The sequence below is a fragment of the Meleagris gallopavo genome, chromosome 4 (genome assembly GCF_905368555.1).
Source record: "Meleagris gallopavo chromosome 4, MGAL_WU_HG_1.1, whole genome shotgun sequence".
Taxonomy (NCBI): Eukaryota; Metazoa; Chordata; class Aves; order Galliformes; family Phasianidae; genus Meleagris; species Meleagris gallopavo.
In genome coordinates, this window is record NC_139407.1 from 24626081 (window position 1) to 24651793 (window position 25713).

General features: G+C 44.0%; 1 protein-coding gene across 4 annotated transcripts in view; it reads left to right on the plus strand.

Annotated features, from left to right (window-relative positions):
- LOC100538470 (epigen) overlaps window positions 1-25713 on the plus strand; it is a 58187-nt gene that overhangs the window by 20931 nt on the left and 11543 nt on the right. The window contains exons 1-5 of one of the 4 annotated variants that reach the window (XM_003205547.4): window positions 3452-6952; window positions 7424-7513; window positions 12490-12610; window positions 13255-13407; window positions 13700-24214. The exons of 1 other annotated variant lie outside the window; for it this stretch is intronic. In XM_003205547.4, the coding sequence (XP_003205595.1) occupies window positions 6916-6952; window positions 7424-7513; window positions 12490-12610; window positions 13255-13407; window positions 13700-13754 (456 nt within the window). In that variant the 5' untranslated portion in view covers window positions 3452-6915 and the 3' untranslated portion in view covers window positions 13755-24214. Of the gene's footprint in view, window positions 1-3341; window positions 6953-7423; window positions 7514-12489; window positions 12611-13254; window positions 13408-13699; window positions 24215-25713 lie in introns of those variants that run through there. 2 more of the 4 variants (XM_085222491.1, XM_085222489.1) reach the window with 2 other exon arrangements.

Below are 25713 nucleotides of genomic sequence, written 5' to 3' on the forward strand. Positions count from 1 at the left end.
AGGCTATTGCAATATCTCACCCACTTGTCTGTGCTAATTAGCTGCATCTGAAAGTAGCTGTGCTGCTTAATTTTCTGCTGGGGAGCATTAGGGGGATAATATCAAACAGAAGGAATTTTGAGAAATGGAATCATTGTTTTCAGGTTACTATCCCACAGTGCACAGTGAGAAAAATCCCAGACTGTGTAAAGCAAGCAGATCATGGGATATCTACGATTGCTGAGCACGTGATTCACACTTGTGCAGTGCTGCACGGATGCTGTGATCCTGGAGAAGCTGTACGGGGACTAATAAAACCATGTGCAAACAATGCTTAGGCAGGAATTATTCTGCATCACTCAATGCAGATGCACCAGACTCAGAGCCACCTTCAGGTTGAGACTTGCCCTGGGTTTGTGTGATGAACCCTATTCCGTGTCTGATGTTCCTGCTTTAAAGGAACAGAGGAATGAAGGGCTGCTTCCAAAGCAGCAGAACCTGTTCATCAAGGAAATAATCTACATTTCATTTCTTCTGAAGAATCAAAGGAAGATTTGAAGATTCTAAAGAAGCTACAAAATAGCAGCTCTTTCCCCATAGACATCTCATCTGTGTACCAACATTTTACAAATTGCTGGTCTCCAGAAGCTAGGTTAGGGCTTTACCATTGCTGGGAAGCAGAAACGAGACCTCCTGAAGGAAGCAAAGGTGCAGCACTTGATTTACTGACATAAGGTGGGTCACACCGAAGTGCTGCCTTAGGACTGCTTTGGCTTTCTACTCTTCACGAGAGAAGGAGAATCTCTTTGCATTTTTGACGTTATTTTTACCCCTTTGCTCACTAATGTTCATCTTAGATCAGATGAATGCAATTCTCTATATTTATTCTTCTAGATGGAGATGTATCAGATGGTAGTTCCTAAACATAGACAACTGTCACTTGTTTACACAGGTTGCCTCAAAAGTAATGCCTCCTGTTTATTTCCATGGAAGCTGTAACAGGTTAACAGGTACAAGGAGTATAGTAACACTTTCATAGAGCAAATTCTTAGCTACAAAACACTATTTTTTCAACATAGTTACCACTGTTAGCTATGCATTTTGTTCAGTGATGAACAAGAAACTGCAGTGGAGCAGTTGTGGGAAGGTTCAACCTCTACTGCCGTACAACCAACATCCACCTCTGTTGTGGGCCAACACAATAAAACAGGAGGCATTACTTTTGGACCAGCCTTTGTATGTATCTGGATTAGCTTTTGTGAATAATGTATCCAGGTGGTTCTATGCAAACATATAAACTATGGTTTCTGCCACGTTGAGCCACAGTGATTTCCATAATGATAGAGTATGGGGGAGAAAATCCTCTGCAACCTATGAGAGCAGCGCTCTGTGTCTGTGCTCTTCAGTACAGCTTCTAACATGAGAGGCAATGATGTGCACGATGTGCATTGGAAGGCTTTCCTTAGCTGCAGCTGTGAACTGCAGCACTTGATAACTAAGATAAGAGAATTCCAAATAACACCACAAAGAGAAGCATAGAACATTGCCATGGAAATAGACTTATTTCAATTTTAAATGGTTGAAACAATTTGTATGGCAATTATGATGGTGTTCACTTCAGATGTGGGTACATTTCAATAATTATGACATTGAGTTAGGGATTTGCAGTAACTGCTAACCATAAACACCAATCTCAAAGAGCAGGTAGTTCAGAATAATTAGTAAGAGTGTGTGAGAATATTAAGAATAACTGTCATATGGGACCTTAATTTATTTCTTACAACTTGCATGTACGACAAAAACAAGGTAACAACAAAAAGCAATGCAAGTTGCAGTTTGTTAAGCTTTCCAAGTATTTTAATAGCATATCCGGTGGTACAGCCAGTAGAGTAATTAAAGCCCTCCCTGGTGTAATTAACAGCTCTTCTCAGCTACTTTTCAAATAGTAATGCTCATGTGTCTATATGACATGCTTGCAGTTACTTTCCCTGCCTTACTTCAGACACTTGGTGGCAACAGGGGAATGGGAGTTTTCAGGAAATCACTTGTAAACAAGCAAAGGAGGGGAGGGGGGGGGAAAGGTAAGGATAGTATGAAGCACACTCATGGTGGCTCTTGTGAAAATCTCTACGTCAGTAGTATGACACTTGCACTGACCATTATTAGCAAAATGGCTACTTATTACAGTTTGTCATGCAATGAATTCCCGGCCAGATGCATATAACTCCTGCAAAAGTAACCTGAAATTTCAGTTGGTTACATTTTACAGAGTAGATACAAATATTAAGTCAAGTTGTATTTTATGTGATATTTGTTCATCATACAAAGAGGTAACTTGACAGCTGTTAACTAAATGCTTTAAAAAATAAGAAAAAGGTGCATCTTAGCACAAGCATTCAAGGTACATGCTAACTTTGGACAGCCACATAGCATGGGTTGTTGCAGCTAATTTAGTTGTCAGAATTCTTTCTTTGACACTTCAGTAAGACCAGTGCCTCCCAGTCCAAGTTTGATGTAGGCACCATAGTAAGGCTGTTTTGTGATTTGGTTTGCTTTGGTTTTATTTGTTTGTTTGTTAAACAACAACAACAAAACCACACCTTCTCTGAAGGAGCAGAGCATTTATGGCTATTGTTGCAATGGGAATTTGTTTTTCTACAGACTCAGCTCTGTTTTGTTCTTTACCCATGTTGAGAAGCAAAAAACAAACCAACCAGGAAGCTGTGCCTTCTCCCACTGTGGTTTTCTGAAGTTCCCTTCAGAACTTCAGAACAGGTAGATATTTTTGTTAGAAGCTTCAGGTTGCAGTGGGGGAAGAAGGCTGAAGAGGCAACCTCATTGTGCTTGTGCTCAACTGTGCTTCTTGATGGACTCCTGCTCTTCTTGCAGCTCCTCAGAAGCACGCAGTTTAGGTGGCTGACCACAGGCTGAGTGGAGGTGTGTACTCCCATGAGGAAAAGGCAGCCTTCTGCAGGCAGATTGCTTTAAGCTGGTAGGGAAACCATAGCCCAAAACTGGTGCCTGGGTAATGACATTCACAAGAAGAGAACTACCTTGCAACTCTGGTCCTGAATGTATCCTATCGCAGAATCATGGGATCATTAAGGTTGGAAAAGATTACTAAGATCATCTAGTCCGACTGTCAGCACATCACCACCATGTCCACTAAACCATGTCCTCAAACTCATCCTGGAACTACCGTGGATTTGAGAAGACTTCTACAGTACCTTTTCACATATTCTGCAGTATTGTCCAAATCATGGTCCTTTAAGCTTGTTGCCGCTTGGACTTATCTGGAGAAATGAATGAGAAAAAGTTTTTGAAAACATTCTTAGTCAATCCCTTTCTCTCTTTTCTCTTAGAAGTGAAGAAGAAGGCTGGCTTCATCACTCCAGTGCCAGGAGGGGTGGGACCTATGACTGTTGCAATGCTTCTGAAGAACACGCTGGTAGTTGCTAAGAAGCTCATTTACTAGAGGAAGTGAGCTGTCTCGGAAGAAGAATGCAAGTTGTTCTATTTATTATTATACAAAACCTTTATTTTTTACTAGAAAGATATTTATTTCTACGTTGTATTTATTTTTTCATGTAAACTATATTGAACTTGATGGTTTACAAAATGTTACAATACTTTATGTTACCTCCTGCTGACATACTGTGAGCAACACTGAATTGAATGGTGCAGACTTTGTTGGTACCATGTTGTTGGTCAACTGTGTGCGTGGAAGTGAAGAACTAAACTTGAATTCCAGAGCTTGAATTATGCTTGTATATTTTGAGATGGGATGCTATTGATGAGATTATTTAAGCATTAAGTATGCTCAATCTGTATTAAAAGTAGGTTTCAACATAGTGGATATCTATTGAAAATGTGGAATGTTCTGGGTGTAATTTGAAGTTGGAAAACATTTAGATAACAGTGATCTATAGTCTGAAAGGAACGAAAGGCTTGAATTTGTTTCAGCTACCAGACAATAGTTCTGGCAGTGAATACAAATGCTCAGTACACATTTAAAGCTGTCCTGTATACATCAATATTGGCTAAACTCTCCTCTGAAATGTATGCAAGAGGTGTGCGTGAAGTACTCACAGTTGTGAGGCCAGAATTGTTTTCTTTCCATGTCTGAATTTGGTTGACAGTGTTTTCATGCATAATGCCACAAAAAGGTTTTGAGTAGGTGATGTGATTGGGTTGGACTTCAGTTGGATAGAATGTTGTTAAAGCTGCTATGTATGTACATTTTGTATAAGATGGAGGGGAAGAGGAAGAGAAAATCAAAAGTTTACTCATGGCAGAAATGCTTGTATTGGAATTTAAGCCATTTGTTTATTCTCTTGTCTTCTGAAGCAACATGAAGGGTTCTTAATTCCTGGTGTAAGGCTGAGCCCTGTGAGTATTTGTTGACAATGTTTTGCTTCTTAGAGAGGACTATGTGAGATAATAAGATGTTTGCTGTAAAAGGAAATAGAAATCATAAAAATAAATGGGAGAGGAATGATTATCAGCGTGTTTCTGTACCCTAAAGGTGTTCCAAAGGTGAATTCAGAATAGTCTCATGCAGTGTAAGAGTCAGAGAGTTATGTTACTGCTAGGATGCCACTTTTAATATGCATATGCTATATTGACTTGAAGAGTCTACCCTGGTTCCCATTGAAGCTAGTGGGAGTCACTTTGGGCTGCTATCTCCATATTTTTATCTTGGTTGGGGTAATTTTATTTTAATCAGGAGCCTTTAGTGTTTGCAAGTAGATTCAAGACTACTCTAAAAAGTAAGAAAACAAAAAGGTGTGGCTAAATACTACTTCTGTTTATTTAAAAAAAAAAGTGCGTACCAAAATAAAAAAAAAATAAGAAACAGATGGAGAATTGCTTCTGTGCTGCTTGTTTCTTCTGATGCTCTGAGAGTTTTGCATAAATGCATTTTTTGCAGAATAGCTTGACAGATCCATTGCTATGTGTATGGAACCAATAGTGCAGACACCCTCGTATCTGTTCAAAATGAGGTGTTATGAGAATGTTAGGGGTATCCAGGGGCATGTGCAGATAATGCTCAGATAATTCAATCCATCATTGGCTCAGATGGAATAAAATTTGCCCATTCTGCTAACCTTTCTATGAGATACTTTGATACAGTTTGGGTTGGATTTTTTTTCCTTTCTATCTAAAGAGTGGAACAACAGCAGCCTTTTGCGTGTTCATTCATTGCCTTTATTTCAGCTGTTTGCATTGCTTTTCCAAATCCGTGTTCATTTACTTTGCTTTAGCTAAAAATAGAGTCTGCATTTTTGATGGAATAACAGCTTGAGGCACTTTGCTTATGTCACTGAAATGAGTCTGCCTCTGTCATATCCTCCCAGCAGCTTATAGTGCATCCTCAGCTTTTTCTCTTTTCACCTCCCACGAGTGAGTTAGGATGACATAAAGCCAGCAGGACCAAGGTTTCGCTTAGTGGCATGTTGTTTTCAGAGCTGCCAAACGCATCTGTTCTCCATTGCAACTGCAGAAGGGTTATGACTCCTATTTCCAGCCTGCAAAGTGCTCATGTGCCAGGATCAGGCCAGGTGGGGACAGCCAGAGCCTCATCTGCTGCCCTCTTCTTGCCGCACCCACTGCATTGCCCAATGGCAGAACCACTGCTCACATTCACACTGGATTAAACTCCCATTGTGTAGAAGTATGTTGAAAGGAAGCTCCCTGCTCGGGACTGATAGCAAAGGTTCTGCAGGTAGCACAAACGCCAGTCCTGGCAAGTGGGGAGTGCACAGGCTGCACTCGATCAATGTGCAGGCATGCAGCCATTCAGGATACTGAAGGAAGGGAAAAACCTCCTGGAATGCAGCCCATGAGCATCAGAACACATAATTAAAGTGTGCATAACCAGCTTGTGTTTTTCCCTGAGCTTATGAAGTGGTTACACTGAATCCCATACATCACCAAAGAGCTTGGTGCAGAGGGAGAACTCGAGCTGACCGGAGTTGCTAGAGCATCTGTCATTACGTTTTGGCTAAAGAAAAGATTAAGTTGTGAAAAGTTTTTTATTTTCTGAAGCTCACAGTGGGGAAACTGAAACTTGGAGTGAAGATAGTAGCTCTCTTAGGGTGAGAGTGAAGCCTTCCTGGTGATCTGCCCCAGTGCTACGTAACGATGTTGCAGAGGGAGCAGTCCTGCTTGTTCTGAGCTGCCTGTGACAAAGGAATTGACAGCTTTTAGGGCTGTGGAGAGTGGCGTTAAGAAACGTGTATATACCTACAGATACTTAATGTAAAAAGCATGATCACTCTCACTGTGTGTCTGCACAGCTCCAGGTGGCCACCCTTGCACAGCTCCAGCTGCGATCAAAGGCCTTTTGCTGGCAGTCACTGATGGGGAATATCACCGTTATCTGTCTGATCACTTCTCAGTCTCAGCACGGCTGTTCTCACCGTTCCTTTTCTGGATGAGAAGGAGCTGAAGTGCAGGGGGAGCAGCAGGGGCTGGACCCTGGCTCCTGGCATCTGGAGCAGCAGGCTGAATGCTGACCACCCCCCTGGAAGTAACGTGAGATTTCATCTCCGAGGGACCAAAGATCTCATTTTTCACGAGATTGTTTGTTTTGCAACCTTCTGGTTTTGCCGTATATCATTGATCTGCTCTGGCAGATGCCAGGTCTCTCTAAAACTACATCTCTGCATGCACAACAATGCCCACGGGTAATAGGAAACTGGGGTTTCAAGAGAAAACCCGATCCCAGTGCTAGATAATAGCAGTTTCCTAAATAAATGTGTGGTTGCCCTAAGGGCTGAGCTTGCTGCCAGATGCACCTTTTTTTGATTGGTGAGAGCAGCAAATGACGCTTCGTGGCGTATAAGTGCAAGAGAAAACACAGCAGCACAGATAAGTGGAGCCAACGAGCACCGGCAAAGGAGAGTTGCAAAGGTGTCAAAGCAGCTGCTTGCCATGGCATTTGGAATGCTCATCTACATTTTGCTGAAAGGTGGGTTTGGAGGGGCTTTTCCATGTCATGGTATACTGGGGGTTTCCTGAGGAAGAGTTTAGTCTTTCTGAAATAAGCTGAAGGGGTGGGAACCATGGCAATGCGAAGCAGATTTGTTTCACTTCTTTTTGAAATTGGGGAAGGTTTTAAAGGATGGAATGGAACCAAAACCTGCCTAAATGAAATTTCTTTCTTAAATAGGTGCAACATTGTTTGTAGTACATTGCAGGTATCTGTGCCATAAGTTACATAGGTAACAGAATGGATGTGCGTTTGGGGATTCTGCAAATGTTTGTTTTCCCTACAATCGTAATAGTAGTTCTGTAACTAAAGGAGGTTTGAGGCAAGAACTTCCTAAGCCATGCATTTCTGCATTGCATCAGAAGTGAGTAAATGTTATCTGGATGAAATGAACCTTGAATAGCCATGCTGAGTTTTCTGTTTCAGTCAGTGTCTGTTTGCATTACACAGCAATGGGGGCACTGAGTGAGGACGCAGCTCTCACTGTTTCATCCCTCAGCACAGAACTGTGGAATAGCTGGACGAAAAACAACACTGAAGGTATTTGTGCTTTGTTCTGTTTATTAATCGCTGAGTAAAAGGAGATATTTTGAGGCTGTTTGGGATAGATTGCCTGCAATTTTGATGGTCGTTTTTATTTTCAGTAATGCCTGGTTTCTGTCTGCCTTCAGTCTGAATCTTTATGCGCTCAAGTGAGAATGCAGCAAACCAATGTAAAGTGATGCCACGTTCATTGCTGTTACTCAGGAGTTTTTCTTTGTTGCAGTTTTGCTCTTGGCTATCACGGCTCCTGCAGCCCTTCTCAGAGTGTTAGCTCTCTTTTCTCTTTCTATTCTGACTGAAATGTGAACTCAAGCTATTTACCTGCCAACATCTGAGCCCAGAGCGCTGTGTTTAACCTGCCAGCTGCATTCTTGATGTTACTTCAGGTGCTAATGATGTCATTGCTTTGGGGAGAGCCATGCAATCTGGACCTGAGGTTTTGGCAGGTCAGTAAAGGAGGAAGGGATTTGAACTGTGATACTTATTAATGTCTTTGTACTTTTAAAAGAATATATTGCATACGAATCATCTTGTGGTAATTTTAGGTCATCTGTCTTGCAAGCTTTCTTAGCAGATCCATATGCTGTTTATTTTTCTCATAACAAGTCAAGCTGCTGTGCTCTCTTCTTGTATCTAGTTTCTCACAGTGGTACAGTTTTACAGATATGTGCATTCATATGTATGCTGTAAATGTTAGACTGTTATTTTGTGTAATATATACACATGCTCGCACATACACACACATATATATGTACAGACTTACAGAAGTCAGGGTGCTGTTGATTTTTGACAGCAATAGTTTGACTTAGCAGTACAGCACTTGCATGCTGGCTTACTGATTTGTCTGTAATATGGTTATTCCAGAGCACACAGGAATTTAATGAAGTAGTAATATGTGTTGTTACTCCAGAAGTACCCAGTAGTATTTCTACAAAGCAGGAATTATGGGTCAGATTTTACCAAATAAGAGAATTTCTGTTTACAGGAGCACAACCAAGACTGCAATTGTTCCATGTGTATTTATGCTAGTTGCAGTTGTTCAAATCAACTAGGTACCCATGCTTCTAGTTAGAGAATGTTTCCCTTGGAAACGTATGGCAAGAAGATGAGAAAGAAATGCCAGAAGAATCACCAAAGAAATTGAATTCCTGGATAGGACTCACTGGAGGAGCTGGCAGTTTTCTGTGGGAGGTTCATTTCTGCTCAAGGAAGAACAAATCCATTTGCATCCCTCCTACAAGATCATGTCCTGCTTCCTTATTTTATACCTCAGGCGGGCCTGTGTAGCTGTGCCAGGGCTGGGAAACGTTAGATTCCATGGTCATAGAATCATGGGATCACCAAGGTTGGTAAGGACCTCTAAGACCATCCAATCCAACCATCTAGCTTTCCCCAATAGTTCCCACTAACCCGTGTCTCTCAGTACAACATTTACCCTTTCCTTGAACGCTCCCAGGGACAGTGCCTCAACCACCTCCCTGAGCAGCCCGTGCCCAGCACTTCAGCACTCTTCAGGAGAGTAAATTTTTCTTAACATTCAACCTGAATCTCCCATGGTGCAGCTTGAGGCTGTTTCCTCTCATCCTATTGCTAGTTATACAGAAGAAGAGGTCAATCCCCTCCTCATCACAACCTCCTTTGAGGCAGTTGTAGAGAGCCGAAAGGTATTCCCTGAACCTCCTCTTCTCAGACAGAACAATCCCAGATCCCTTGGCCGCTCCCCATAAGACTTGTGCACCAGACTCTGCACAACTCTGTTGCCCTTTTCTGAATGTGCTCCAGGCCTCAATGTCTTTCTTGTAGTGAGGGGCCCAAAACAGAACAGAGTAGTCGTGGTTCAAGGTGGATCAGTCGCAGGGGAAAATGATGGTGGAGAGGATGCTTGGCTGGGAGCTGGCTAAGCAGGAATAGGGAGTTTCAGGCACAGCTTCAGCTGAAGGGAGGTCTTTGTAGCCTTCCTCTATGTGATGGTAGGGAAGGTTCCGACCCTGGATCTGACTCCTCCTCTCCCCTTCTGATGCTCTCATTCTTCTCTGAGCTCCATAGTGAAGGCTGAGCTGTTGTGGCCTTGGTGGCTCACTCTTCTTCTTGCCACTTGGTCTGTGTTGACGCGCCTTGGCTTTCAGGTACCTGCAGGTTTTAACTTCGTGTCATATCTTGCCAGGTGGATCTGTTTGAGTGACTCAATTGCAGGCAGCTGTCAGGTGCTTACACAGCATGCTTGTCTGTCTTTCCTCACGGGACTTGAAAGGCACATGTGTTTGTTCAACAGCTTGCTTAGTATCGAGGTGGATAACATGATAGGAGTTAGCATCATGCTCTGGGATGGGTTAGAAAATCTTTGGTTTTGAGACTCATCATTCTTTTGAAGGTCATCATTTGTACTTTTGCAATGTCAGAATAATTAAGACTTAGGATTTGTTCCTGTACACTAAGATCAGATCTTGCAACCAAAACTGGACAAAGCTCTTGCTACTGACAACGATGGAGGCTGTGGTCTGTGCAACAAAGTGTTTGTCTCTAGCATTTTCTAGTCAGGTTTCTGTTCTGGGCTGACCTTTGTTTCTAAGACAGTGTTAACCACCACGGTCCACAGGGGAAAGAGGTTTTCCTGCTCACAGGAAGGCAGCTTTCCTCAGCAGTGGGTGGATAGGAGGCTGCCATCTCCTGGCAGAAGTGGTGTAAACCAGGAGAGATATTGGGCTGAGATCTGAGCAGAGGCAACTGCACATCCCACGTATCTGACACTTGTATTTGCACCTTTTCCATTTTTTTTTTCTTTATGGCAGAGACCTAAGGGCAACACTATGACTATGCAGTAAATGTCTTCTCAGATCCTGGTGGAAGAGCAGCAGGGATGGGCAGTGAAAGGTTTTACTTGAGGGTCAGATTGAACTGCTTCATACTGTGTGGTTTGGCCCTGTTGTGCTGGAAGCTGAGGAGAGCCATGAATGAGTGTGAATGGCTTGTTCCCTGAAGCTCTCACTTGCAACATTATGAAAATCAGCCCTTGCAGTTCTCCTGTGTCCTGGATCTCCTCAGCATGCTGCTCCTTGCAGAAGTTCTTGCCATATGTTTTATCTCATACTATCCCCAGCAATGAGCATCATACTCATCATAATGTCCTGTAAACTGAGTAGTATCATGAATCTCTTCTCATGAGATCAGCGTTGTCTTCCTTAAATCTACCTCTCCAAGGCCTGGTCCTCTCCTGATTGTGCTCTTGGCCAGTGAGCCCAGTGTCTTGACTAGCATCTCTAGAGTGTGTCTGCAGTGCTCCCATGCCAAACATATGAGTTCCAAAGCTCTGTATTGGAGCTCGTGTGCCATCATTGCTGGAGGCTCCCTCACAGAGTGCGTGATCCAGGGTCCTGAATGTGTCTGCCCTGCGTGAGGCTTTCTGAGCAGGGACAGCATGCTGGTTCCAGTAGATGGGGACAGGCTAGCAGTTGTAGTGTTGTTACTTCATTACTGTTACTGTGTGTAATACAGAGAATAGGGCATAACCTTTGGCCCCTCCATCAGCATTGTTTCATTTTATAGCTGGGCCAAAAATGTGCATCTGATGGATACCTTCTGGCACTGTTTCTAGCTGTAGGTCTGCTTTATCCCTAGTGTAAAGATGCACTTGTGAATCTTTTTTTTCTTTTTTCTTTTAATCATGCCATTTTCTCAGCCAACAACAACTTTATTTTCAAAAGCAGTTGATTTCTACCACTTCCACAGCTTTCCCTGGAAACAAGGAGCTAGTCCATCGTGCTTTTCCAAGAAGATTTGAATTGTCATTTGTTCTCTGTAAGTCTCTCCAAGTCAGATTTCTCTCTCAGATTTTAGAGGACACTATTTTCAAAGCATTGATGTTCAATTGGATTAGTAGTGATAGCATCAAACCTCTTTGATATCCAAACCAACTTTATGGCTGAAGTTGTGAAGTGCCTCAGCAGGTCATAGCAGCTGTTCACCATCACTTGCCATGTTTGGGATGCAGCTGCACAAAGGACAAAAAGTCACCAAGCTGAGTACACAGTTGGATCGTGGCTAAGGAGTGACTCAGACTAGAGTTTGCTCAGGAAATGGGAGAATTGGTCTTGCAGCTCCTGAAAAATGTGTCTTGACATCTCGAGTTGACCACAGAAGAGCTGGAGGCATACATATCTGACAGTCTGTTCTTCAGTGTACCATCTCTGAAGCTTGATTCAGCACTTAGTCAGAAGGAGGGTTTCTGCTGCTGCCCCATTGCTTCATCACTAAGCAGACGTTGTCACCTTCCTGCATGATGTTATTTTGTTTGTGGTCATCACAGAAACCTGGTGTTGGCATATGCTCAGTTAGGAAATCGCCATCAGTCATCTCTAGGACAGTCCCCTCAAATACAAAGTCCCTCAAGTTTAAACACTGAGCAGTTGCGGTCCTGGCTTACTCTTACATAGAAGGGCCACGTGGGGAGTGCTGATTACTTAAAACCATAACTGGACACTGTACTAACATAGAACCATGGAGAATCATTCATCACTAAATTGTGCAACACTGATGGACAGGAATGCAATGATTTGTCTTGGGATTGGAAGAAAAAAATAATTCCCTGTTTGAATTCTAGCAGGGAAACATACTGAGAATAATTATATGCTGTTGTTGTATCCTTAACCCCTGATGATTTGGGATATTTTTTCTGATGGATTGCAAGTTGGATAATGCCAGTGTTAGCCAGGGTGAGTTTTCCATAATCATTTTTATACACACTCCTCATTAGGAAGTGATTTATTAACAATTTGTTCTTCCTCCAAAGCCAAATTGATATGTTGCAGAAGTTTGTTCTGATCAGCATTGTGTAAACCATCTTGAGAGACACATCACAGCAAACTTATATGTTAAGTTTGTTTCTGCGGGAGATGTCTGTTCATCTTGAGTTGTGAAAATACTTCCAAATGCTTTCATTTTTCTAGATGTAACGTGGCTTTTTTCTGTGTTCACAGCAGACTATGCAGAGCAACCAAGGCTCCTGAAGCTCATGCAGGCCTGTCTGGAGGAACACCACAGTTATTGCATAAACGGGCTCTGTGCTTTCCACAGCGAACTGAGGAAACCCATATGCAAGTAAAGAGCATTGCATTTAAGTACCCTTCTTGGGAACTGCCAACAGTGGCATTGTTTCTTTGTCTGCCACAAGTTATTATTGTAATTTGACTAATTTTCAGCAAAGCGAAACTTACATGTGCCAGTGAAGTTTTTTCAGGCTTCAAGTTTGGCAAAGTCTGGAGTGCTATTGTGATACCAAGGAAAGGGGAGGGAGAGGTGTTGACTTGATGGTATCTCACATCAGAACTGTGAAGAGGCCAGGATATTTGAAGATGTCAGCTGAAGCTCCATCACTTCACAGCTATTTCCATACCAATCAGAGCCATGGTGTGCTTGAGTATCTCTAAAGTACTGAACAACTTTGGAGATCACAGCAGCTGAGGATCAGCAGGGCACACAACTCTTCGTCCACACCCTCTGCTATGAGGGTATGTTTAGATGGCATTTGGTGCTGTGACTGCAGTACTGGAGCTAGCTTTAAACTAGATGGACTGGGACAACTGGTAGTCTTGAGGAAGAGGCTCTGACCAAGCACCACATTCAGCCCTTCCTAGTTCAGACTCATTCTACGTGGTTTAAAACTACTTAAAACCAACATGTATTTCTGAAATAGAGAACAGAAGTTCTGAATAGTTTTTACATGGTGTATCTTTATTTTGTAGGTGCCTTGCAGGTTACAATGGAGAGAGGTGTGAACATTTAACTCTGAATTCATACGCACATAATTCTTATGAGCGCTACATTGCTGTGGGAATTGGCATAGGGATACTCACAAGTGGGATACTTGCAATCATCTACTGCTACGTAAGAAAGAGGTATGGGAAATATGTAACCTAGTTGCATTGATCTGATTTATGGTGGGGAGGAGAGCAGAGTTGTACAAGAGCATTGGGAGTATGTTCTTGTCACTGCTGTGTGATCTTAAAGGCACTGACGCTCAATACTTCTGCTGTCTGTTCTGCCAGTTGTATAGCACAGTACAATTTTACTTAAAATGGTTTTCATTGGGGGCTACTTCAGTGAGTTAAACAATTAAATTGAGTTCTGTTCAGACTACTATGGTTTCAGATTTGTCTGATTAAAATGTTACGATGTCTTCTATTTTAGATGCAGGAAATTGAAATCTCCCTACAAAGTCTGCATGGGAGAGACAGCGCTGTGAAGCCCTGGCATCAAAATGCTTACCAGTGTGTCTGTAAACAAGAGGCAGTTCTGTTTCGAGGGCCACTCCATGCAGTCTAGCAATGCCCCAGCCTCGCTGATGGGATGAAATAAAGAGAATGACAGAGTGAGGGCATGAATGGAGCTCCTGCAGAACTGATGGGCTCCATTTGCTTCTGAAGAAAGACTTAATGTTTTTAGACAAGGTTGCTAGATGAGTGGGTCAAAACAGCGGAGAATAATTGCAGCCTTCTCACCGCTCTCCTGTGCTTCAGATTTGATGAGGGGAGGATTGATTTCTTTCACCTACTTTCAGTCATTTCAAGCCCTACTGGAGTATTCTGCTCTGCTCTTTTGTCTTTTTTTTTTTTCTTTCCTTTCTGCTCTGGAGGAGAAAGACCACCTGTTTCACAATGGAACTGTATTCTGAACATCACATGCTGATGAGAAGCTGTCTGGATTCTGCTGTCGCAGTGTTGACTGCCTTTCAAAAGGAACTGGACATCTTTCTTCCAATGGATTATTGAGTGTACTCATGACAAAGAACACAACTCCTCCCTAACATCATAGGGTGGCTCATTACATTCCTGAAACTTAAAGCAAACCTTGCCTTGCTGCACTCTGATTTCAGAGCAAGACTCTGGTTGCTACAGAAGCTGGAATTATCTTATGAAATTTGCTAGAGCTTTGCCAAGGAAGCAGAACAGCTTTACTCCTTTCTCATATTACATGCACGATGTGATCACTCAAATAAAAAGGAAAGAAATGAGCATAGGGATTTTGTTCCACTCCAGCCAGACAGGCTATTTATTATCAGATGCTTGTTTTGCTTCATCTTTCCTACAGAGAAATGCAAAGGCAAGAAGAGAAGGTTTTGTTCAAGGAGAAGTGAAGAAAATAAGAAAATTAGTTCCAATGATGGTGACACTGTGATTTCTCACTGACGTTTCGAGTTACTTGCCAGTGCTAATGGGACTGGAGATGGCTCCCAGATACTTTTTTCATTTCAGCTGATGCACATTGTAGACACATCTTCCATGCACAGTCATCCACAAGGGAAAGACAGTTAGGTACCTTGACAATCTTTGTGATTGTTATGGAGTGATACAGGCTCCTAATTTAGGTAAATTGCTGGGAAGTGTAATTTCTTTGTTCCATGAGTTTGTTTTTACCAAATGATGAGTATGATTCCTTTATTAAAACAAAAAACAACAACAACAAAAAAAACAACTGTGTATTTATGAGACTACAGTGGTAGTGCTGAAATGTATATGAAAGACTGGGTTTTGAAAGGGTAAAGGTGCTTAAGCACTTGGCTGGTCTGAAGTTGGTGGCTTTTCACATGGGGGTTCCTGGTCAGTAGCTGAATCCTGAACTGAAATGCCTATTAAAAACTGCATATCATCAGGAAAGCACAAGTGAGATATCTTCCTCTGAGAAAGTTGTAATTGCTGGTCAGTCCAAAAGAGGAAAAGCTGCAAAATATTGTCGTCATCTTCTCCTGAATGTCTCTTCCTGCTGTCACAGGGCGATGGGTTTTTGTGTATGTGTTTTAACCATTTGTGAATTCTCTCATTGATGTACTTGACTGTCCAGTAGTGCTTCTTGAAAGAAATTTACTTGTTGCAGTGAGATGCTCTGTACCTAGAGAAAGGCATAGCGACTTTCAATGGTTTGATAAATATTTAAGCCAGCTGGAAAGGAAGGTGTATTTCAGTTAGGGAGAAAGTTAAACACTGCAGTGTTTTCTTCTGGTTGCTTTGTGGACTTAGCCAGCTCTGTAAGGGCAGTCTGTGAAAGCTGGTTGAGGTTTTAAGCTAATGGAAGAAAAGCTTGAGAGCAGAACACCAGATGGGCCCCTGCTTTGCAAAATGAGACTTGGTGTAAGCGCAGGGAGAAGAAAACAGAGAGACAAAGGTGGGGAGAAGGAAGGGAAAGGATATCTTTGTTTTATATCTTTTATTCTACTTTTCTAAATGGTGCTGAGGTTTCCAGAAGTGGGTTACTCCCCACTTGGGTGCTATATGTGCTTAAGCCCGACCTGGGAGCAGGCTGCCAGCATCTTGCCTGCTCAGAGGGCCACCCACCCAGATGATGCTTTCTGTCAGTCTGCAGAGTGTTCACAGGCTGTAGCCTATGTGGAAGAAGAGTCGTTGCTGCAGTTCTGAGGTTTTCATCTGGCCAATTGGGTCTGAGGCATCACTGCAGGAACGACTCACCATTGAGTGTGGCTCAATGCAGTGACCACGCTGAGGAAATCCATGCTGCCTCAGATCGCTTTGTGGAGTTGGCTGTGCTGAGCCCTGCCTCCATCAGTGACAGATGCTGCCTGGCTGGTATTGCCTGCTGCTGCTTACTGTGCGGAATTTCCTGCAGAACTGGCCTGGCAGAGGAGTGGGACCATCTTTCCTGCCTTGTTTATCAGACTCCTTCTGTAATGGCACACAGTTGGAAGCTGCACATGCCAAGAATGCTCTCCTCTTTGGGAAGAGATCCTGTGATTATTTGGCTCCTGGGCAGTCTTGTGTCAGGCTTGTTGGGGGCAGCAGCTCAGTAGAGCTGACAGACAGACACTAAAAGCTGAGACTGCCTTCCCAAAGGGCAACAGCACCTGTGATCTGGTCCTGGCTGCTGGAGCCATACTGCGTTTTCTGGCAGTGCATCACTCCAGCCTGTCTGTCCTCAGGCCATCAAGTCCTGTCCCTGCTGCACAGGTGCCTGCTCTCAGCATTTCAGCGTGTTTCTTGCTACTAATGCTGGGGCTCAGGTACCTGTCCAGTATCCAACACTCATTTCCATCTGAAACATCTATGTAGCCTGCAGTTTTCTGACCCCAGCAAGGTCCCCTCAGAAGAATGGGGTACAAGCCTGTGGGAAAAATGTCTGTCCTTGCAAAATAATATTTGTTATGGCAGAACAGCTGCTGCTTGCGCATATTAAAATAACTCACCTGAAGAGTGACGATGTGCATGGCATAAGGCCACCTAGTGTCAAGATTGAGCCATATAATACTGAATTGTGTCCTAAGAATACTGTCTGCAGTCTGAGTCCATTGTGTGTAGGGTCTCCAATGATCCTGTTCCTTGGGAGCTCCTGGCTCAGAGCAGAACTTCATGGCTGTCTTTAGAAAGGTCAGCTTGACAAACAAGAAATGCACAGAGGGAATGTACAAGTTACTGCTAGCATCTCAAAGCTTTGGGTGGCCCTAAGCTGTGATTGAATACGTGGATGAACCTGACAACAGAGAGATTGGAAGTGCTGCTTGCACAACTCTGTAAGCGCTCTGAGCAGTGGAGCACTGATGGCACCTGCAGTGATGTGTCACGTTAGCCTGGCTCTGAGGAGGAACGCACCTGTAGAGGTCTCCATTGTACTGTAAATCCAGGAAATCATTCAGAACTCCTCTATGACCCAGTTAACAAACAAACAGGGGGAAAAAAAGAGTGCAGGTACTCATTAAAAGCTCATTGTAAGTAGTCATTAATTATCATGACAACAATAAAATCTTGTACTGTGACAAGACTCTGGCTGCTCCTACTCTCGCTGAATTGCACGGGAGCGAGAAGGCTCTGTGAGAAGCAGATTTTGGCGAGCAGAAGGACATGTCGTAGAACTGCTGATGCCTCTGGTTTGAGCTGAAGAGGAAGATGTTGATTGTGGTATTGCTTGGAGAACTGTTCTTCCTAGCCCATTTTGGAATTGCTGTGCAGATAGAAGGAGCACCCACCCACTGGAGCTCTGGCCCAGACTCCTGGGTGGAGAGCTATGTTTCACTCAGTTCATGTGCTCGTGGCCATGTAGGCAGGTGGACCCTTGCAAGAAAGGTGAGGTTGGATAACCACAGTGAGAGGAGAATGCCTCTTTTGTAGGAAGTCAGATGGAACAAGAGGAAGGAAACAGAATCCTGGGAAAGCAAAGCATGTGTAGATCCTAGGTCCGCAGGCCACCCACTCTGGTTGTAAGGGAAACAGCAGAGGTGTAATGCCTGAAAGAGACCAAAAAAAGCCCACCTGGGGCAGGGCTGCCATTTGCTGGGTTTCTCATTAGTGAAAGGATGGAAATCTATTAGCGCTTTTGGTCGCTTTTCCATAGCCCAAAGTCTAGATCTTTTGTCTTCCTTACTGCAGTTGGATAAATGGTCTCATAGAAAAGGAAGTCCAAATGTAGGCAGGAACTAGCACAGAAAAATGTCAGCGTAATACCCCTTGTCATGGAGTTTTCCTTGCAGCTCATTTGTAAATGTTGGTTACGGTCTGTGGCTGTTACATCCGCGTAGGAGCAGCAGTTCCCTCAGCCACCCTGAGGCTGTTGCATAGCCAGTCCCAAAAGATTGCTATATGGATTGATTCAGACAAACTAACATTTCAATTTAAGGAAGGAAGAAAATTAAAAATTTGCCAGAGAATTTCAAAAACCAGGGCAAAAGCAGTTTTAAATGTTCACTATACAGTTCAGCTCTGGAGTTCCATCTTTTGGGAGCTTTCCATCTCTTTTTTTTTTTTTTTTTTTCCCCACTGTGACAATAAGGCCACCTCTGCAATTGACTCGGAGCTGTGGGATTTTCTGCTCTGCTCAGTGCTGCTGTGCAGATGCCTCTCTGTAGCTCCTTCTGAGAAACAGCACAGCCAAGGCTATGACATGAGCAGACAGCACCATGCTTTGCGAGAGCATCTGACTAACTCAGGCAAAGCTAATTTGTTTGACATCATTTCTGTACATAAGGCTAAGTCTGTTTGTGTCTCATTGTTATGAAAAATCCCATGGTGAACCACATGTCATTGACTTCTACCAGCTGTTTGACAGAGCTCAGTGGCAGATGTGAATGAGCATTGCTCCAGGAAGCTGTCCAATAAATACTAATCTCAATTTGGAAGGCTATAGGCCAACCCATAGGCTGAGCAGGTTGCTGTGGTGTCTTTGCATAACAGGGAGGACCTGGTGTGTTCAGTGCATCCCTGGTTTGCTAACCTGCAAACAGCCAGATCATGCTGTTTTTGGCTAACAGTTCTTGTGCCATTTTCCCGTCTTCAAGACTATGGTATCATATGCTCGTGTCATGGAATGATAGAACTACAGTATCATTCAAGTTGGAAAAGACCTCTAAGCTCACCAGATACAACCACCAACCTATCCCCTCTATAGCCATTGACCATGTCCCTCAGAGCGACATCTCTGTGGTTCTTGAACACTCCCTGAGGTACAGTGACTCCACCACCTTTCTGTGCTGCCTGTGCCAGTGCCTCACCACTCTTTCAGAGAAGAAATGTTTCCTAACATCCAACCTGAGAAGGTTGAAGGAATGTCTGTATGAAGGATGGTGTTCAGCGAGCAAAACATGAGGAAGGTGCCACGTGGCCTTATCTGCATCTGTTCTTTTTGGAAATACTCAGCATCTCACATGTTGGTTTGTTGGGTGCAGTCGTTCCAGCTCTGGCACAGCACCTGATGCAGTGTTGGTGTTGATCTGCATGCCCTTATGCTGAATAGTGCAGATCTAGAAGAATATCCAGCCTGCTTTGTTTTGTTTTTTCCAGTAAGGAAAATAACTGCAGGGACAGTTCCCAGCTGAGTGCCTGTTGGCTGTGCCGTGGCATCCAATCCTTTTGTCTAACTTCAGTTCAGATCTGGGTCTACACACAGAAGCAAGTCCAGTGATGGCTGTGATAGGTGGAGTGGTGGCTGTGGAAATCTCCAGGTAGGAATTTCTGCTGATTTCTCTTGGAGATTTCGCATGGCAAGGGGCAGAACTGTGAAATTCAAGATAAGCATGAATATGATGATAGAGGTAATTGAGCCTGGCAAAAGGCACTGAGGCACTGAGCTTAATGGACCTGTGAGATTTGTAACTTCCAAACTGATCCTGTAAAACAAATCAGGAGAAACTGGACTGTATATTACAAAGCAGCAGACTCCCAAGGAGCTGTGGGACTGGAAATTCTCCTGCCCTTTCCCCTCGCCTTGTTAATGCTTCTCCTGACTTTTTTGGTGGCACGTTCGTGATTTCTCATGTGCAAATATGTTTGAATGTTCTCTTCCCTCAGGCACTTCTCAGCCATCTGAATGCCTTCCTCCATCACCAACTGCTTTTTCCATCAAGATTACAGCAGCAAAAAATGTTCTCTATGGGCTGGGTGCTCCCCTGTGCATGAAAAATATGTGCAGGAGCCAAGAAACACCAGGAGTTTCTTCCTGATTGTTCCAAATAAGAATGGGCAGTGACGCAGGCTGGGGGGACGACCTTGCACACATATATGCACGTGCTCTGGAATGGGCACAGAAGTGCCCATGACCTCAGCAAAACCATACAGAGTCTGGGGGTAGCTGGACTGGGCTGTGTGGTCCTGGGTGTTACCCAGGGCAGTTTGTGCTGGGTTGACCTCTCAGTTCACTGAGGCAGAAGAAAGATACACCAGTGTGGGAAACAGCTATAAACTGCTCAGGTGCACTCTTGTAATTCAGGTGCCATTTTCAAACTACAGAATGGAAAGTCCTGAAAGAGTTATTCAGGCACCACTTAGGGTTAGTTTGGTTGCTTTATGAACTATTAAGCGTCTGTGAAGTGTAGAAACTTAATGTCTCCACTGGAAGTCTTTTAATAGAAACAATCATAAGGTGGGCATCTGGGATTCCCCTGTTAGCTCTGGCCTGACTCCCAGCCCTGCTGCAGCAAACCTCCACTGACTTCAGTCGATGTGGTCCTGGGCTACCTGCATTGTCTGCATCCTTGGGTGTTCAGTCATTTCTGCCTTTTGAGTGCTATGGGATTCTTAAGGTGAATGTTTTGCTTTTTCCTTTTTTTAATTATGAAGCACCATGAGACGTAGGAGGAGCATAATAAGAGGTGCAATAATTCAGAGGTGGAAGTGTGTTCTCCATATTCTTGGAAGGCTAGAAACCCTAGGTGGAGGACAGAAGTATTTTTCTAAATATGGGGATAGTTTGGAAAGAGCCTGCCAAAATGCTGGTCATTTTCCTACCTAGGCTTTGGAGCAGGCAAGTGGTGGCTATAACACTGGAGAATCCAGGAGCATCTGCTGTGTGTGTGCTGGTTCCGCCTCTCCTATTCTTACAGAATTGACATAGAAATATACAGTCAAATATTCAAGAAGTCTAATGTTCTATCCATATGTAAGATAAAGCAATTCCAATTTTAATGCCCATATATAGCCTGTGTTGGTTCAAAGCTGAGGTGATGATTTACATCTCAACGATTCTGATAATATTGAATAGCAAGTTTGTCTTTAGTTTCTTGCAAAAATATCTGTTCATGTAGAACTCGGTATCACACAGATGTGAAGAAAGCTCTGCAGAAAGCACAGCATTATCCTCAAAAGAATGATGTATGGAACACTTATTGGGAGACCATGGTCCTGAGAGCCTCATACACGCTTTGGTCTGGTTCCTACCTTTGGGCTGGACCAGTGCTCAGAGTTCTGCACTTGTGGAACAGCTCTAGTAAGGGATGCAGCACAGAGCCCCAAGTGCCTCCTAATTAATGACTGCTGACTGCTGCATGCAGAGGTAAAACATCTGTTTTCAGCCAGAGCAGAAGTCAATGACACATGGAGCTTTTTCATGCCCTACACAAAATCTTGAGCCCACAAATTAAATTTCCCAGAGGATTATAGCCTTATGCAAAATGATACTGTCACACAAATAAGGCAGAATTACAATTCCGTATGATATAATGAAGATCCAGACAAGGGTTTCCACATCTCATGAGGATTTGGGTAGTAGCTCCAACCTTATGTAGACCTCCCAGCTCTCCCATTTCTTGTAAGGCAACAGGTTGCCAGGGTTCAGGGTTCAAGGCACGAACTGCAGGCCTACCTGGATGTGCTAAGAGGGAGGAGGCAGGCATAGGAATAAAGCAAAGCTTGGTTCTTCTCTGAGAGCACCATGAAATCTCCCAGCTGGCAGTGAGTGTATCCAAGGGACAGAGTGGTGGCTACAAATTGAACCCCCACATACACCACACCATCTGCCTTTGCTTTGCTGCCTGTCTCCTTTAGCTCTCTCACCCTCAAACAGCCAAGGGGCAGTTTCAGGTGTTAATAATTTAAACCAAAAGGTTTTAGGAATGCTTTGCCCCTCTGCAGTTTTCATCAAATGCATTTTGTTATGTTAGCATCTGGTGGCTGCCGATTTGGAATGTTCTGTTACTGGGACTGTACATCCCCCACCATGGTTGCCTCCAACTCCCAGTCTCCTTTGCTTTTGAAGGCTTACGTCAGACTTTTAGGTACTATTGAGCAGTACTGTTTCTGTTATCAATTTACCAGGTAAGGAAAAGGTGAACAATTTTTATGCTTTAAATGCTTCTCATATCTCCCCAAGGGCATTGAATTAAATCATTTCTTAGCTAGAGATACACTCATAGTGGGTGTAAGTTAGTTTCCTCCTGATTTATCTGCAGAGCTATCTGAAGGATAGCTGAGTTCATAGTGCAATACACAGAACAAGTGTCATCAGGGCTTCACAACAATATATTGTATCACAGTATTCTGTGATATTCTTAGGTCTCCCTACTGTGCTCGAGTAACATTGAATGTTAGATCAATTATTATTTCTCGAATGCTTTGCTGTTACCTGACCTTAACCAATCACAGCTGTTGCCTGGAGCTACAGTTTTTTAAGGCACTAGTGTTGGAGCTGAGGATGTGCTGTCAGACTGCGCTGTATCAATACGAACCCAGCAGTGGGCTATTCATGCTTGTGCTAGGAGTGACAGTTTACCAGTTTATGGGCAGATCCTTACTCATTGACCATCAAAATGTCCTCTTCTGCAACACTCAAGGAAGTCCCAAGAAAATTTTAGAGAGACAGACTTTTTCCACGTGTATGTGCTAGTGTGGACACTCACGTGTCTCCATCTCTGTTTAGCTGAAGGGAAGTTTCTGTGAAGAACGAAAGGTAATGCAACAAACAAACCCTCTAGGTAAGGCATAGCAATGGGAATTTAGAGCTGTGTAATTCTCTTGCTATCACTGAATACGGAAAATGATGACAAAAATAGTGCTTTATTTCTTTGATTCCTTGTTCTCCAGGAAACAATCTGAAGATGTACCAATCAATCTCCAGAATCAATGTGTGGAAGCTAGGAAGTACAATCATTGGTACGTGCAATTAGAATCATAGAATCATTTGAGTTGGAGGGGACCCTTCCAGGGTCATCCAGTCAAGTCCCCTGCAATGAACAGGGACACCTACAAGTAGATGGGGTGCTCAGATCCCTCCAGCCTAACCCTGAATGTTTCCAGAGATGGGGCATCCATTACCCCTCTGGGCAACATGTGCTACTGCCTCTCCACCCTCACTGTAAAAAAACTTCTTCCTTACATCCAATCTCAATCTCTCCTCTTTTAGTTTGAAACCATTTCCCTGTGTCATATCACAACAGACCCTGCTAAAGAGTCCATCCCCTTCTTTCCTATTACCTGTCATTAGATACTGAAATGCTGCTCTCAAGTCTCCCCAGAGCCTTCTCATCTCCAGGCTGAACAGCCCCAGCTCTCTCTGCCTGTTCTCATAGGAAAGGTGTTCCATGTTCCATCCCTGGGGTCATTTTAATTGTCCTCCTCTGGACGTGCTCTAACAGGTCCATTAGTAGCAGTCCTTGTGGTCAGAAATGGTCATGCAATGTTAACAATGAAGTTTTAGTAAGAGAAAGACTCATTGCAGATGAGCATATACTAAACTGGTCTATCGTGAACTTGGAAATCCACAGCTGATGGATTTCCAATGGATATTTACAAATTGTTAGCATCCTGTTTATGAAAACTGTAAACAATCGAAGGCCATTGCCTAGAGGCTCCAACCTTATTTAGATCTATGTAAAGGACAATTCCCACATTTGCAATGCAGTCAGCGATGCTGGCATGTCACATGGTTACTGCACATGGTCATCAGAGTTGCTTCAGTGTAATCAGATGCATGCCACCGTGTGCAGTGCATTGTGTAAGAGTGCTCTATGAGAGGAGAGAGAGAATTGCGCAGAGACCTCTTTTCTGATGTAGCTAACCCACGTGCCCTTTAAAGGGGTTGATTTGGAAAGACAGGCAATTAGCTTTACATACAGTAGTCCTTCCTGGAAATTGCTCTCCTTGGTCCACGCAGGGGAATGTTACGAGAACAAAGCAGGGAGGGCTGGGAGGTGTGGATGGAGCAAAAAGTTGGGCTGTTTTCTGCATGAGCTCTGCTGCCTGGCATGTTCCACCTGAGCACAGGCCATCTCCGGTGCTAGCTTAATGCTCTGTGTTGTGATTGATGTCAGGCTGCCTGTACACCTGGTTGGGCAGGGTGGATTAATCTGGGTGTGGAGCTGGAACATGTGTTATGTATGAAGGGGTGACCGCAGCTGTAGGCATGCTGCAAGTTGGTGGCTGAAATTGTCTCATCCCGAACATCCAATGCACAGCCTCTATTTAGAATCTTACAAAAATTAAAAGAAATTAAAAATAAAAGACAAAAAGTTCTTTGTGTGATGCCTGCTTTCTCTGAATATCTTTCAGAGGGACCATTGTTGCTGAGGAATTGAACTGGATTCAGAAAACTAAGTGTGTTCTGTAGCTTTGTCCAGTGTTTCCCAGAGTGCATTCTTCCTCACCCAGCATTTCATCCTTAGCTTCAGCTCACACTGGAATGGAATGAGGTGAAAGGAAATCAATGCTGGAGCAAAGAGGTCCTGTATGGGATGGAGCTCCCCACTCTTCTCAGCTGTACAGAGGCCAGCAGCTTCTCCCTGCAGCTCCCCATTGGTACCCAGCCCATGACCCAGCTTTCTCATCCCTTCCTTCTGTCCATCACCTAGAGATCATCTCCAGGGACGCTGGATACCTAAGGTTGTGTTCAGACTGTGGATGGGAGGGGAAGGTGACTGGAAGATGATTTCAGTTACTCTTGGTCATTCCCACCCAAACTCTGGACCTTTCCACATACCATGTGACTCACAGCTGGCTCTTGGAGCCAGTGATATGAAATTCACAAAGACCAAAGAATATGGGGTTCTATTGCAGGTTGCACTAGCAGGGTGCAAATACAGAAGGGAAACATCCTGTTGAGTGCTGAGATCCCGAGATGATCCTGGCCAGCTCCTCACCCTCCAGCCACACTTGGACAGAGCGTGATGCCAGCATACAGCTCCAAGCAGACACAAACGAGGCTGCTCTAGCTCAGCCCAAGGGAATGCTGTGGTTTGTTTTTGCTCAGGTTGTAGGGGAGCTTCATTGGACACTGCAGTGTCCTACTTTGCAATGTGACTGTGGTGATGAATCGGGCACCACATTTATGGGTTCCCTGGGGCGGGCTGTCTCATCATCCCTCCATGACAACACTGCTCCAATGATGGCCTGATCCTGACTGCTTTCTTTTTGGTCACTGCAGTAATAGTAATGATTAACAGTAATTATAAGAACAGTAATAGGAGTGTCCCATAATGCCAGTGGATGGGGGAATTCCACTAAGTGCATCTGCTCTCGTGCCTAGCAGCCATCACTGGGCCAAACAAATACACCATAGACCTGTGCCTCTTTCCTAGGTTCTGCGTTGGGAATGTGTGCTGGCTGATCTAGTTCCAGTGAATTGCTGTTTACTTCATCATCCCCAGCACCACACCTCATGCTGAGAGGGCACATCTCTGTGCACATGGCCAAGCGTGCGAGTGGCACTCACCACTGAGTCACAGACAAAATGCGGAGGCCACGGCAAGCTGTCTCCTTCCCTCTGATGGCTGCACTCAGAGCATCTTCCTCACCCTCCGCCTTCTCCAGGCTGTCCACAGCAAGGATGCAGGAGAGGAGAGAAGGGCAGCGGTGCAGAGCCCACAGCTGGGACTGAGTGCTGTGGTGAAACCCAACGGGAGACAGTGAGTGCAGCTGAGTCACACCACCTCACAGCAGTGGCTCTTTCTGCCACTTCTCTGTCCCCAGAGGCTTGCTGTGCTCAGAGCCATTGAGCATAAG